At 39.7% G+C, this 15094-nt stretch overlaps 1 protein-coding gene across 1 annotated transcript; it reads right to left on the bottom strand.

Moving 5' to 3' along the window:
• Window positions 1-11772: 11772 nt before the first annotated feature.
• Window positions 11773-14571, bottom strand: LOC130974857 (uncharacterized). The gene is made up of 5 exons (XM_057899697.1): window positions 14422-14571; window positions 13880-14302; window positions 13393-13740; window positions 11947-13179; window positions 11773-11904 (listed from the first exon to the last, which is right to left on the bottom strand). The coding sequence occupies exons 1-5, from the start codon at window positions 14569-14571 to the stop codon at window positions 11773-11775; spliced, it is 2286 nt and encodes a 761-aa protein (XP_057755680.1).
• Between the last annotated feature and the right edge of the window lie 523 nt (window positions 14572-15094).

Below are 15094 nucleotides of genomic sequence, written 5' to 3' on the forward strand. Positions count from 1 at the left end.
GCAGAAGAAAATAATAATAACAATGCAAGGAGAATGCTTGGTGACTTCACAAAGCCAACGTCCAAGTTTGATGGAAGAAGCATCTCCATTCCTGCCATTGGAGCCAATAACTTTGAGCTTAAGCCTCAACTAGTTGCTTTAATGCAACAAAACTGCAAGTTTTATGGACTTCCATCTGAAGATCCTTACCAGTTTTTAACTGAGTTCTTGCAGATCTGTGACACTGTGAAGACGAATGGAGTTAATCCTGAAGTCTACAGACTCTTGCTTTTCCCTTTTGCTGTAAGAGACAGAGCTAGAGTATGGTTGGATTCACAACCCAAGGATAGCCTGGACTCATGGGATAAGCTGGTCACTGCCTTCTTAGATAAGTTCTTTCCTCCTCAAAAGTTGAGCAAACTGAGAGTGGATGTTCAAACCTTCAAACAAAAAGATGGTGAATCCCTCTATGAAGCTTGGGAAAGATACAAGCAGCTGACCAAGAGATGTCCATCTGACATGTTTTCAGAATGGACCATATTAGATATATTCTATTATGGTCTCTCTGAATTTTCGAAAATATCATTGGATCATTCTGCAGGTGGATCTATTCACCTGAAGAAAACGCCTGAAGAGGCTCAAGAACTAATTGATATGGTTGCAAATAACCAGTTCATGTACACTTCTGAGAGGAATTCCGTGAACAATGGGGTACCTCAGAAGAAAGGAGTTCTTGAAATTGATGCTCTGAATGCCATATTGGCTCAGAACAAAGTGTTGGCTCAACAGGTCAACATGATCTCTCAAAATCTGAATGGATTGCAACATGCATCCAACAGTACTAGAGAGGCAGCTTCTGAAGAAGCTTATGATCCTGAGAACCCTGCCATGGCAGAGGTTAATTACTTAGGTGAACCTTATGGAAACACCTATAACTCATCATGGAGAAATCATCCAAATTTCTCCTGGAAGGATCAACAAAAACCTCAACAAGGTTTTAACAATGGTGGACGCAATAGGCTAGGCAATAGCAAGCCATATCCATCATCTTCTCAGCAACAGACAGAGAATTTTGAACAAAATAATTCTAATTTAGCTAATATTGTCTCTGATCTGTCAAAGGCCACCTTCAGTTTCATGAATGAAACAAGATCCTCCATTAGAAATTTGGAGGCACAAGTGGGCCAGCTGAGCAAGAAAGTCATTGAAACTCCTCCCAGTATTCTCCCAAGTAATACAGAAGAAAATCCAAAAGGAGAGTGCAAGGCCATTGACATAGTCAATATGGCCGAATGCACAAAGGAGGAGGAGGACGAAAATCCTAGTGAGGAAGACCCCCTGGGACGTTCCTCAAGCAAGAAGGAGTTTCCTATTAAGGATCCTGAGGAATCTGAGGCTCACCTAGAGACCATAGAGATTCCTTTAAATCTCCTTCTGCCATTCATGAGCTCTGAAGAATATTCATCCTCTGAAGAGAATGAAGATGTGACTGGAGAGCAAGTTGCTCAATACTTAGGAGCTATCATGAAGCTGAATGCCAAGCTGTTTGGTAATGAGACTTGGGAAAGTGAACCTCCCTTGCTCATTAGTGAACTGGATACTTGGATTCAGAGAACTCTACCTCAAAAGAAACAAGATCCTGGCAAGTTCTTACTACCTTGTACCATAGGCACCATGAGCTTTGAAAAAGCTCTATGCGATCTAGGATCAGGGATAAACCTTATGCCACTCTCTGTAATGGAGAAGCTGGGGATCATTGAGGTACAACCTGCCTTGTTCTCATTACAATTGGCAGACAAGTCATTGAGACAAGCTTATGGGTTAGTAGAGGACGTTCTAGTAAAGGTTGAAGGCCTTTACATCCCTACTGATTTCATAATCCTAGACACTAGGAAGGAAGATGATGAATGTATCATCCTTGGAAGACCTTTCCTAGCCACAGCAGAAGCTGTGATAGATGTCAACAGAGGTGAATTAGTCCTTCAATTGAATGGGGACTACCTTGTGTTTCAGGCACATGGCCATCCCTCTGTGACAAAAGAGAGTAAGCATGAAGAGCTTCTCTCAGTTCAGAGTCAAGTAGAGCCCACACAGTCAAACTCTAAGTTTGGTGTTGTGAGGCCACAACCAAACTCTAAGTTTGGTGTTAAAACCCCATATCCAAACTCTAAGTTTGGTGTTGGGACTATACAACATTGACCTGATCACCTTGTGGCTCCATGAGAGCCACTGTCAAGCTATTGACATTAAAGAAGCGCTTGTTGGGAGGCAACCCAATTTTATTTATCTAATTTTATTTTATTTTGTTTCTTTGTTATTTTTGTGTTTAATTAGGTACATGATCATGAGGAGTCACGAAAAAATCAAAAAAATTAAAAACAGAGTCAAAAACAGAAGAAAAAAATTTTTCACCCTGGAGGACGCACGGGCTGGCGTTCAACGCCCAGAAGGTGCATCTGGCCGGCGTTCAACGCCAGAACAGAGCACCATTCTGGCGCTGAACGCCTAATACAAGCAACAACCTGGCGTTAAACGCCAGAATGGTGCACAGAGAGGACAAACTGGCGCTGAACGCCAGGAACAAGCATGAAACTGGCGTTCAACGCCAGAAACATGCATTACATGGGCGTTGAACGCCCAGGACGTGCACCAATGGGCGTTTGAACGCCAGAATGGTGTGCCAAGGCAATTTACATGCCTATTTGGTGCAGGGATGGAATTCCTTGACACCTCAGGACCTGTGGACCCCACAGGATCACCTTAGGATCTGTGAACATCACAGGATCCCCACCTACCTCGCCCTCTCTCTCTCCATTCATGATCATCCCTTCTTCATTCACCACTCACTCTTTCCCATAAACCCCACTCACCTTCACAATTCAACTTCTCCTTCCCACCCAATCCCACCCATATAGCCGAACCCATCTCCCCTCACTCTCCTCTATTTTCTTCTTCTTCTTCTTCTCTTCTTTCTTTTCTTGCTCGAGGGCGAGCAATATTTTAAGTTTGGTGTGGTAAAAGCATAGTTTTTTTGCTTTTCCATTACCATTAATGGCACCTAAAGCCAGAGAAACCTCAATGGGAAGACAAAAAGCTTCCACCTCTGAGTCATGGGAGATGGAAAGACTAATATAAGCTGGAATAGCTCAGTTGGTTAGAACATGTGGCTGCAAATCAAGAGATCCCTGAGATACCTCAGGGGATAAGTTATCCTCCACACAACTATTGGGAGCAACTCAACACCTCCTTAGAGGATTTGAGCCATAATGTTGAACAACTAAGGGTGGAACATCATGAGCACTCCATCATTCTCCAAGAAATAAGAGAAGATCAAAGAGCAATGAGGGAGGAGCAACAAAGGCAAGGAAGGGACATAGAAGAGTTGAAGAACATCATTGGTCCTTCAAGAAGAAGACGCCACTAAGGTGGATTCATTCCTTGTTTTATTTCTTTGTTTTCGGTTTTTAAAGCTATGTTTATCTATGTTTTTGTGTCTCCATTTCATGATCATTAGTGTGTAACCATGCCTTAAAGCTATGAATAAAATCCATTAGTTCTTCACCTCTCTTAAAAGAAACATGTTTTAATTCAAAAGAACAAGAAGTACATAATTTTCAAAATTATTAGTAAATTTAATTTAATTATATTGATGTGGTGGCAATAATTTTTGTTTTCTGAATGAATGAATGAACAGTGCATATGTCTTTTGATCTTGTTGTTTATGAGTGTTAAAATTGTTGGTTCTTGAAAGAATGAGGAACAAAGAGAAATGTTATTGATGATCTGAAAAACATCATGAAAATTGATTCTTGAAGCAAGAAAAAGCAGTGAAAAAAAAAAAAGAGGTGCGAAAATTTTAAAGCAAGGATCCAAGGCTTTGAGCATCAATGGATAGGAGGGCCCAAGGAATTAATCCAGGCCTAAGCGGCTAAATCAAGCTGTCCCTAAACCATGTGCTTGTGTCATGAAGGTCCAAGTGAAAAGCTTGAGACTGAATGGTTAAAGTCGTGATCTAAAGCTAAAGAGTGTGCTTAAGAGCTCTGGACACCTCTAACTGGGGACTCTAGCAAAGCTAAGTCACAATCTGAAAAGGTTCACCCAGTTATGTGTCTGTGGCATTTGTGTATCGGTGGTAATACTGGAAAACAAAGTGCTTAGGGCCACAGCCAAGACTCATAAGTAGCTGTGTTCAAGAATCAACATGCTTAAATTAGGAAATTCAATAACACAATCCAAAATTCTAAGTTCCTAGAGATGCCAATCACTCTGAGCTTCAAAGGAAAAAGTGAGATGCCAAAACTGTTCAGAAGCAAAAAGCTACAAGTCCCGCTCATGTAATTAAATTAATATTCATTGATATTTTGGACTTTATAGTATATTCTCTTCTTTTTATCCTATTTGATTTTCAGTTGCTTGGGGACAAGCAACAATTTAAGTTTGGTGTTGTGATGAGCGATAATTTATACGCTTTTTGGCATAGTTTTACATAGTTTTTAGTAAGTTTAAGCTACTTTTAGGGAGTTTTCCTTAGTTTTTATGTAAATTCACATTTCTGGACTTTACTATGAGTTTGTGTGTTTTTCTGTGATTCAGGTAAATTCTGACTGAAATTGAGGGATTTGAGCAAAACTCTGAAAAAGGCTGACAAAAGGACTGCTGATGCTGTTGGATTCTGACCTCCCTGCACTCGAAATGGATTTTCTGGAGCTACAGAACTCCAAATGGCGCGCTCTCAACGGCGTTGAAAAGTAGACATCCAGGGCTTTCCAGCAATATATAGTCCATGCTTATTCGAAGAATGACGACGTAACTTGGCGTTAAACGCCAAGTTCATGCTGCTGTCTGGAGTAAAACGCCAGAAAAACGTCATGATTCGGAGTTAAACGCCCAAAACACGTCATAACCTGAAGTTTGACGCCAAGAAATGCCTCTACACGTGGATTAATCAAGCTCAGCCCAAACACACACCAAGTGGGCCCCGGAAGTGGATTTATGCATCAATACTTACTCATGTAAAACCTAGTAGCTAGTCTAGTATATAGGATATTTATCTATTGTATTAGACATCTTGGTCTCAGTTCTGTTTTATTCTTCATCTTAGGAGATCATTGATCACGTTTAGGGGGCTGGCCATTCGGCCATGCCTGAACCTTATGCTTATGTATTTTCAACGGTGGAGTTTCTGCACACCATAGATTAAGGGTGTGGAGCTCTGCTGTACCTCAAGTATTAATGAAATTCTATCTTCTTCTATTCAAATGCTATCTTAGTTTTATTCCAAGATATTCATTCGTACCCAAGAACATGATGAATGTGATGACCTGTCATCTGCCCGTGGAGCTGGAACATAAAGCCTACTGGGCAACCAGATTCATAAACATGGATGCTAAGTTAGCTGGTGAAAAAAAATTGCTCCAGCTAAATGAGCTAGAGGAATTCAGACTCAATGCCTTTGAAAATGCAAAAATCTATAAGGAAAAGGCAAAGAAATGGCATGACAAGAAATTGTCATCCAGAGTCTTTGAGCCAGGACAAAAGGTCCTACTCTTCAACTCTAGGCTCAGATTGTTTCCAAGAAAGCTTAAGTCCCGCTGGAGGGGTCCATATGTGATTACAGGAGTGTCACCATATGGATATGTTGAGCTTCAGGATAATGATTCTGACAAGAAGTTCATTGTTAATGGACAGGGAATCAAGCATTATCTTGAAAGCAATTTTGAGCAAGAATGCTCAAAACTGAGACTTGAGTGATTTTCAGTGAAGGTCCAACTAAAGACGGTAAAGAAACGCTTACTGGGAGGCAACCCAGTGATTAGAAGGGCATCAGTTCTGTCTAATCAAGGTTTGATACATATTCGTAAAAGGCAATTATTAAAATTGAAGGAATTCACAGAGTTACAGAAGGATTCAGTGCAAAAAGTAGAGAAAAATAGCTTACTGGCGAAAAAACGCCAGTAAGGGGCATTCTGGGCGTTAAACGCCAGAATGGGCACCATTCTGGGCGTTTAACGCCAGTAATTGTGCCATTTTGGGTGTTAAACGCCAGAATGGGCACCATTCTGGGCATTTAACGCCAGGTGTGTAGCATCCTGGGCGTTTAGCAAAACGCCCAGTGATAAAGGGATTTCTGGCGTTTAACGCCAGCCAGGATACTTGGCTGGGCGTTAAACGCCCAAATAGGCCACCAAGTGGGCGTTAAACGCCAGAATAGATACCATTCTGGGCGTTTAACGCCAGAAAGGCAGGGGGAGGAGATTTTGTTTCCCACTTTAATTTTTTTCAAAATTTCTTGTTTTGATCCATATCTTCTCCATTAAACACATTACAAATTTTCATTATTCACCCCCCAATCCCAAAAATTAGAATCTTCTTCAAATCTATTTCAAATTCTTTCCTAGACTCTTTCAAAAAACTCAATTATCTCCTCAAATTTTTTCCATATCTTCTCAAATCTCCTTCAAATTTTCGAATATTTCTCCTCCTCTCCTATTTAAAACACATTCGGCAACCCTCCTTCCCCACACCATTCGAATTTGCTCTCATTCTCTCTCCCCTCTTTGAATTCTTTTGCTTGAGGACAAGCAAACCTCTAAGTTTGGTGTGCTTTTCGTGATCACTAGGCCAAGATTTATCAAGATCATGGCTCCTAGAGGAAAACAAACCAATTCAAGAGGCAAGAAAGGGAATAATCCAAAGGATGTTTGGAGTCAAGAGAAGTTCTTAACCAAAGAACATGTAGACCATTACCACAAAATAATGGGTCTGAGGTCAGTGATCCCGGAAGTCAAATTCAATCTGAAAGAAGATGAATATCCGGAGATCCAAGAGCAAATTCGAAATAGAGGATGGGAAGTTCTAACCAACCCTGAGACAAAGGTTGGAAGGAACATGGTTCAGGAATTCTACTTAAATCTGTGGCTGACAGATAAGCAGAGAATGACTGGAACTGCTTTTCATACCTACAGAACCATGGTCAGAGGGAGAATTATTTACTTCCATCTGGACAAAATAAGAGAGGTCTTCAAATACCTCAACTGCATGATGATCCTGAATCCTTTAATAGGGGATGGTGAGAGCAGATAAGGGTTGGATCAAGTTCTAGAGGACATATGCCTCCCTAGAACTAAATGGATAACCAATTCAAAAGGTGTCCCAAACCAACTCAAGAGGGGAGACCTCAAACCAATTGCAAGAGAGCAGTGATGATTCATTGCATTATGCTTGGAAAAGAAGTGGAGGTTCATCATCTGATTGCTTGTGAGATCTACACAATTACAAACAAGAATTCCACTGAAGCCAAACTGGCGTACCCAAGCTTGATCTCTTTGCTCTGTAAGAGGCTGGGGTCAAGATGGGAGTAGATGAATTTATACCCATTGAACATCAATTACCAGAGTAATGGAAGGACAAATGCAAGACAACTCTATCAAAAAGAGGGCGCAGGAATTCCTCCCTGAATTTCCTGAAATTGACTACTGGACCAGCCTAGAAGCATCTATCACCAAGTTGCAAGAAACTATGGAGCAACTTAAGGAAGAACTGCAGAATCAGAACTACATGCTCTGCAAATTGCTGAAGGAACAAGAGAAGCAGGGGCGTGAACTTCAAGAGATGAAACGCCAAAAGCTCTCCCTTCAAGTTGAGGGAGCATTCACCTCTCAAAATCAAGGTTGTTGAGTCCTAACTCTGTGATAACCTCTATCATTAGGAGCCTATTTAAATTTTTTGTTTTATATTACTATTAGTCTTATCTTATATCTATTTCTGAGTTTTGTTCTTAATTCATGATTAATAAAATTTAAAATTCATGTCTTAAAGTTATGAATGTCCTATGAATCCATCACCTCTCTTAAATGAAAAATACTTTAATCACAAAAGAACAAGAAGTACAGGATTTCGATTTTATCTCTGAAACTAGTTGAATTAGTTTGATGTGGTGACAATACTTTTTGTTTTCTGAATGAATGCTTGAACAGTGCATATGTCTTTTGAATTTGTTGTTTTAAGAATGTTAAAATTGTTGGCTCTTGAAATAATGATGGAAAAGGAGAACTGTTATTGAGGATCTGAAAAATCATCAATTGATTCTTGAAGCAAGAAAAAGCAGTGATTCAAAAAAACGACGAAAAAAATAGAAGAGAAAAAGAAAAAGCAAGCAGAAAAAGCCAATAGCCCTTTAAACCAAAAGGCAAGGGTAGAAATAAAGTTGTGATTCAAGGCAAAAGAGTGTGCTTAAGAACCCTGGACACCTCTAATTGGGGACTCTAGCAAAGCTGAGTCACATCTGAAAAGGTTCACCCAATCATGTGTCTGTGGCATGTATGTATCCGGTGGTAATACTGGAAGACAGAGTGCTTTGGGCCATGGCCAAGACTCATAAAGTGATGTTCAAGAATCATCATACCTAACTAGGAGAATCAATAACACTATCTGAATTCTGAGTTCCTATAGATGCCAATCATTCTGAACCTCAAAGGATAAAGCGAGATGCCAAAATGTTCGGAAGCAAAAAGCTACTAGTCCCGTCATCTAATTCGAATAAGTTCTTTGATATTTGGAGTCTATAGTATATTCTCTTTTTTTTATTTGATTTCAGTTGCTTGGGGACAAGCAACATTTAAGTTGGTGTTGTGATGAGCGGATAATTTATACGCTTTTGGCTTGTTTTTAGTATTTTAGTATGATTTAGTTAGTTTTTAGTATATTTTATTAGTTTTAATTAAAATTCACTTTTCTGGACTTTACTATGAGTTTTGTGTGTTTTTCTGTGATTTCAGGTATTTTTGGCTGAAATTGAGGACCTGAGCAAAAATCTGATTCAGAGACGGAAAAGGACTGCAGAGTTGGATTCTGACCTCCCTGCACTCGAAGTGGATTTTCTGGAGCTACAGAAGCCCAATTGGCGCGCTCTCAACGGCGTTGGAAAGTAGACATCCTGGGCTTTCCAGCAATGTATAATAATCCATACTTTACCCGAGATTTGATGGCCCAAACTGGCGTGCAAATCAGCTTCAGAATTCCCAGCGTTTAACGCTGGAACTGGCATAAAAATTGGAGTTAAACGCCCAAACTGGCATAAAGCTGGCGTTTAACTCCAGAAAGAGTCTCTACACGAAAATACTTCAATGCTCAGCCCAAGCACACACCAAGTGGGCCCGGAAGTGGATGGTTGGGGGGAGGAGCTCTGCTGTCTTGATGGATTAATGCAATTACTACTTCTGTCATTTACTCATATCTTAAACCCTAGGTTACTAGTTCACTATTAAAGGATCTTTGACATTGTATCTGTACCTCATGACACTTTACACGTTACTCATTGTATCTTCTATAGCATGATCCTAAACCCCATGGTTGGGGTGAGGAGCTCTGCTGTGCTTGATGGATTAATGCAATTACTACTGTTTCTTATTCAATCATGCTTGCTTCCGTTCTAAGATATCACTTGTTCTTAACCCGGATGAATGGATGATCCTGACACTCATCATCTCAACTATGAACGCTTCTTGACAACCACCTCCGTTCTACCTTAGATTGAGATATCTCTTGGATTCCTTAATCAGAATCTTCGTGGTATAAGCTAGAATTGATGGCGGCATTCAAGCAGAATCCGAAAGGTCTAACCTTGTCTGTGGTATTCTGAGTAGGATTCAATGATTGAATGACTGTGACGAGCTTCAAACTCGCGATTGTGGGGCGTTAGTGACAGACGCAAAAGAATCACTAGATTCTATTCCGACATGATCGAACCGACAGCTGGATAGCCGTGCCGTGACAGGGTGCGTTGAACATTTCCACTGAGAGGATGGGAGTAGCCATGACAACGGTGAAACCCTACATACAGCTTGCCATGGAAGGAACCTTGCGTGTTTGAAGAAGAAGACAGTAAAGCAGAGGTTCGAAGACAGAGCATCTCCAAAACCTCAACCTATTCTCCATCACTGCAATTCAAGTACCTGTTTTATGTTCTTTTGCTTTTTACAATCAATCCTGATAATTTTTGATATCCTGACTAAGAGTTACAAGATAACCATAGCTTGCTTCAAGCCGACAATCTCCGTGGGATCGACCCTTACTCACGTAAGGTATTACTTGGACGACCCAGTGCACTTGCTGGTTAGTTGTGCGGGATTGCAAAAGTGTGATTGCAATTTCGTGCACCAGTTTGCCATGAATTAAATCTTGCATGATTAAAATAGTTAGTAAGAAAAGTCAATCCGAAGAATAGATAACTTTGAAGCCTTAACTGTTTTTTCATATATATTTCACAACCTGTTTACTACTTGCTTTCTGATATTTTGAATTTACTGTTAATGCTTTGAACTCTCAAAACACCATTTTCTGTTTGTCTAACTAAGTAAATCACTTAACCATTGTTGCTTAGTCCATCAATCCTTGTGGGATCGATCCTCATTCATTTGAGGTACTACTTGGTACGACCCGGTGCACTTGCCAGTTAGTTTGTGGGTTATAAATTCCGCACCAACCCACATCCTCTATAGAGCAGAATAATAACGGCAAAGACTCTCTGGTTTGGGCCTTGAACTCCAAGAAGCAATATGATGTGACATCTGGATATGTGATTGCGTATGGCTTTACGCATGAGCCTATCAATCAACTACCTGCAATCTTGCAAAACTCAAGAAGTTGGAGAAAAATTTGGGGTTTACAGTTATCAACAACGATAAAAATCTTTTTGTGGAAAGCTGTGCATGAAAGTTTACCTGTACTGAGCCTCATCTACCAGCGTTTCCAGTCGACTCCACTTTTGTGTCCCAGATGTAGATTATCCCCAGAAATTATCATCCCTTGTCTTCGATGGTGTGGCCCTACTAAAAAGGTATGGGGAGTAGTTGATTTGAAGCTGGTGCTGCCATTGCAAAGTGTTACCCCCTTTGTAGAGTGGTAGACCCAGGTACTATTAGGTGTTAGAAGTGGCAGAGAAGGTGACGACTCCCTTAATATCTTCACGGCTCTTTGTTGGGCATTGTGGAACGCATGTAATAAAGAAGTGTTTGAAAATGAGAAGACCCCTGTCCAACAGATCTCGAACTCAGTAAGGAAGATTTGTCAGGAGATGAATAGAAGACAAATTTTCTAATTTCCTAATGTATTTCCCTTTCTTTAGTTCATTGGTTATTACTGTAGTCACTTATGACTTCAATTGAGAGAACTTCGCTACTATTTCTTTGGTCCCACATTGAATTTCGTATCACTTTTTTAAAGTAATGCAATTTCTTTCACTTTGAAAAAAAACATCTACATTTATCATGAATACATGATGGTTGAATGTGCATATAATATTTCATTCAATTTTATCTAATTGAGTTTTTTTAATTATTTAATTTTTAACACTTGGTTAAGTAACTTGACAACTTTATATAAGATATGCATTTTGATTATTCACTTTCCAAATATATTGAAAAGAAAACTATATTGTTCAATGTTTTAAAATCGGATCGAACTGATTGGTTGAACGGACCAAATCGAGAATCGATAAATATAATGGTTCAGCTAGTAAGTATAACTGTCTTTGTCAAAAATTTTTATTGGACGGCTGAATCGGCCACAAATTGTCTAGTTGAATCGAACTGGGACTCGGTCAGTTTTCATAGTTTGACAAAAATGATGTGTTTCACCATAAAATAAAAAATAGTTATTTACTAATTTAGTATTCTAAAGATTCAAACACTCACAAAAAAAATCTTTGAAAGATATTATTAGCAAAACATTATCTAATGATTTTTTTTTGGTGACTAAATAGAAAAGAAAGAAAAAAAAAGAGACAAAACCAAATTAATTGGCTAGGGTCATATCTAAATCTATTAGATGTTGAAGCTCACTCCATGGTTGGCTCCAATTCGAGTGAATGTCCGCGACAGAAGCAGCTGCTTTAGCCATACAATCTGCAACACTATTTGCAGTCCTCTAAATTAAAAGAATAGAGACTCTCCAATTCCAATTCATAACCTCCTGAATATGCTTTGCCAAATCCCATTCCGGAATATCCTTACTAAGCATTCTTTGGTTTACCAAGAAAAGAGCTTCTAAACAGTCTGTTTCACAAATAAGCTCACGAAATCCACTCTCCCAAGCAAGAAGTAAACCTCTCCAAATTGCATACAATTCAGTAAAAAGAACAATGCACACTTCGACTTTTCTAGTGCAACCTTTCAACCAACATCCATCAGGATTGCGAATAATACAACCAAAACCAGCATAGCCAGAAGGAGCAAACCAACTAGCATCACAATTCAATTTAACAGAATGAACTGGAGGTGGAACCCAATGCAAACAAAGTGAAGGAGGAGACAGAGATTGATGCATAGCAAAAATAGTGTGAAACTCCCTTACTGAACTACGAATCAAACTCACCACTTTACTAGCACTCCATGAATCATCTATATTAAATAAGTCATGATTCCTGCTTCTCCAAATCCACCAGATGGTTGAAAAGAAAAGAAAAGCATCTCCACTCCTTGCACCTCTGTAGAGCCAATAATGTAAATTCGAGTTATCTGAATACAGGCCTAAAAGGGTCCAGACCTCCTTGGCACTAGGGCACTCCCGAAGACAATGAAGAATGGATTCAGAACCATTCTGACACCGATGACAGGTGCTAGATAAAGCTAAACCACGACCCAAACGAAACTCTGCCGTAGGAATAGCATTATGAAGACTGAGCCAAATCAAGAACTTATACTTCTCAGGAATATGCAGACGCCATACCCACAACCAATTATCATGCTCATTCCAGTCAAACTTTCTTTTGGCTAGCCAACTGTACCCACTCCTAGCTGAGTAGAGTCTAGAAGATGCCACACCCCATGACCAACCCGAACTCTCTCCAGCATTCAAATCCGGATTATAAGCATTCAAACGCTGTTTGACATCTTCTGGAATGATAGAAAAAATATCATGGAGATTCCATTGACCATCTTTCCAAACGTCTCTAATAGTTAAATCAGAGTCAGATATATGTACAAAAGGGACATCTTGAGCAATTGGGCCCTCAATACTCCAATTGTCAAACCAAAAAGATTGGTTAAATGACCCAACGCACCAAGAGAAGGCATCCTTAAGAGCACCAAAAGCCTTTGAGATACTCTTCCAAAGATGAGAAGCATTGCAAGGGACAGGGCCATCTAAAACTCCCTCATTCCTCAGATACTTCGCCCTCAATAGAGCAACCCAAGGCTTGTCCTGACAATGAAAAAGTTGCCACACCAATTTACTAAGTAAAGATATATTAACACACGCAGGGTCTCTAACACCCAGGCCACCAAATTTTTTTGGAGTGATCACGGTCCTCCAATTAACAAGAGAAAGACCTCTACCATCAACTTGACCCTTCCAAAGGAACTGTCTCATCATAGAAGATAATTTATTGCAAACCCAATTTGAAAAAAAAGATACCTGCATATGATAGACAGGAATGGATGCTGCAACAGAATTGATCAGGCAAAGTCTCCCTGCTTTATTTAGAAGCCTTCCTTTCCAATTAGCTAATCTTCCCCTCACCTTTTCAATCACCGAATGAAAAGAAGCCCTACTGGTACGGGAATGATTAAGGTTAACTCCAAGATATCTTCCTAAGTCCAAAGCAAAACGTATTGAAGAAACACTAGTAAAAATATCTCTTCTACGAGCAGTCACATTTTTAGAACAAAAAGCTTTAGACTTTTCAAGATTCACTTTCATGCCAGATGCCTTGCAAAAAATGTTAAGAGAATGCATGACCATTTGGACCTGACTTTTTGTAGCCTGGCAGAAGAGTAAGAGATCATCTGCAAACATCAAATGAGAAAATTTTGGGCCACCCCTAGTGACAGAAACTGGTTTTCACACACCCTCGACCACCTTATGAGATATATAGCAGGCAAGTCTTTCCATACAAAAGCACAAATAAGTAAGGAGACATTGGATCGCCCTGTCTAAGCCCCCTTCTAGGAGCAAAACTATCCAATCTATTCCCATTCCACATAATAGAAAGAGAGGATGCACGGACACAAGTCATAATCAAATTAACAGTGATGATAGGAAAACCAAAAGCAATGAGAGTACTCTCCAAAAACCTCCAATCCACCCTATCATAAGCTTTTTCAAGATCAATTTTAAAAGCAATAGTACCTTTCTTGGATTTTGTGTGCTTCATGAAATTCAAAATTTCTTGGGCCACAATAATATTATCAGGAGCACCACGACCCGGAATAAAACCTCCTTGTAAAGGACTAACAATATCTGGAAGAAAAGGCCGAAGTCGGTTAGTCAATACTTTGGTGATAATTTTATAAACAACATTACACAAGCTAATAGGCCTGAAATCCTTCATAAAGGTAGGATTATCAATTTTAGGAATAAGCACAATCAGAGTTTCCATGATGCTATGATTTAAGAACTCTCCCAAAAATGGCTCCGGACAATATTCCAAATCTCAGTGCCTACTATCTCCCAATATTCTTTAAAAAAATAAGCTTGAAAGCCATCTGGACCAGGAGCCTTAAAAGGGCTCATACTGAATACTGCTGACTTGACTTCCGCAAAAGAGACAGGGTCAATTAACCTAGCACAAGCCTCAGTGCTTAGAGTGGGCATCGGAACATCCCCTAAACAATCAACCTCAACCTCTTCCGTTGTACCAAAGAGATTCTTGTAAAAAGAGAGGGCTTCTTCCTAGAGAATATCTGGATTAGTAGACCAAGACCCATCTCTAACATATAATCCATGTACTCTATTATGGTTTCTACGCACCAAAGTCTGAAGATGAAAGAATTTAGTGTTTCTATCCCCATACTTGACCCACTGCTCTCTAGATTTCTGGTACCAAAAAAGTTCCTCTTGCAATAAAAGCCTATTATAATCTTCCCTCAGTTCAGCTTCTTTAATTCTCAGAGATAACACATCGGTAACCTCCAAACGCCGTTGAATCTGATCAATCTGATATTCCAGCTTATTTTTTCGCACAAAAATATTTCCAAAAATCTTTGAGTTGAAGTCCAAAGAAGCCTGTTGAACCATCTTAAGCCTTTCAGTAACGCCTCCAAACTCTTGATTCCAAGCCTTACTAATAACATGTTTATAAGAAGGATGTGTTGCCCATGCAGCTTGGAACCTAAAA

This window comes from Arachis stenosperma, chromosome 4 (genome assembly GCF_014773155.1).
Source record: "Arachis stenosperma cultivar V10309 chromosome 4, arast.V10309.gnm1.PFL2, whole genome shotgun sequence".
In the NCBI taxonomy this organism is placed as follows: Eukaryota; Viridiplantae; Streptophyta; class Magnoliopsida; order Fabales; family Fabaceae; genus Arachis; species Arachis stenosperma.

Bases quoted from the DNA above. Each gene is read 5' to 3' on its own strand.
- LOC130974857 (XM_057899697.1), bottom strand. From the start codon at position 14,571: ATGCCCACTCTAAGCACTGAGGCTTGTGCTAGGTTAATTGACCCTGTC. The intron at 13,741-13,879 runs GTGCTTTTGTAT...CTCTTCTGCCAG, and splicing joins CAATGTCTCCTTACTTATTT to GCTACAAAAAGTCAGGTCCA. The intron at 13,180-13,392 runs GTATCTTTTTTT...TTTCATTGTCAG, and splicing joins TTCCTGTCTATCATATGCAG to GACAAGCCTTGGGTTGCTCT.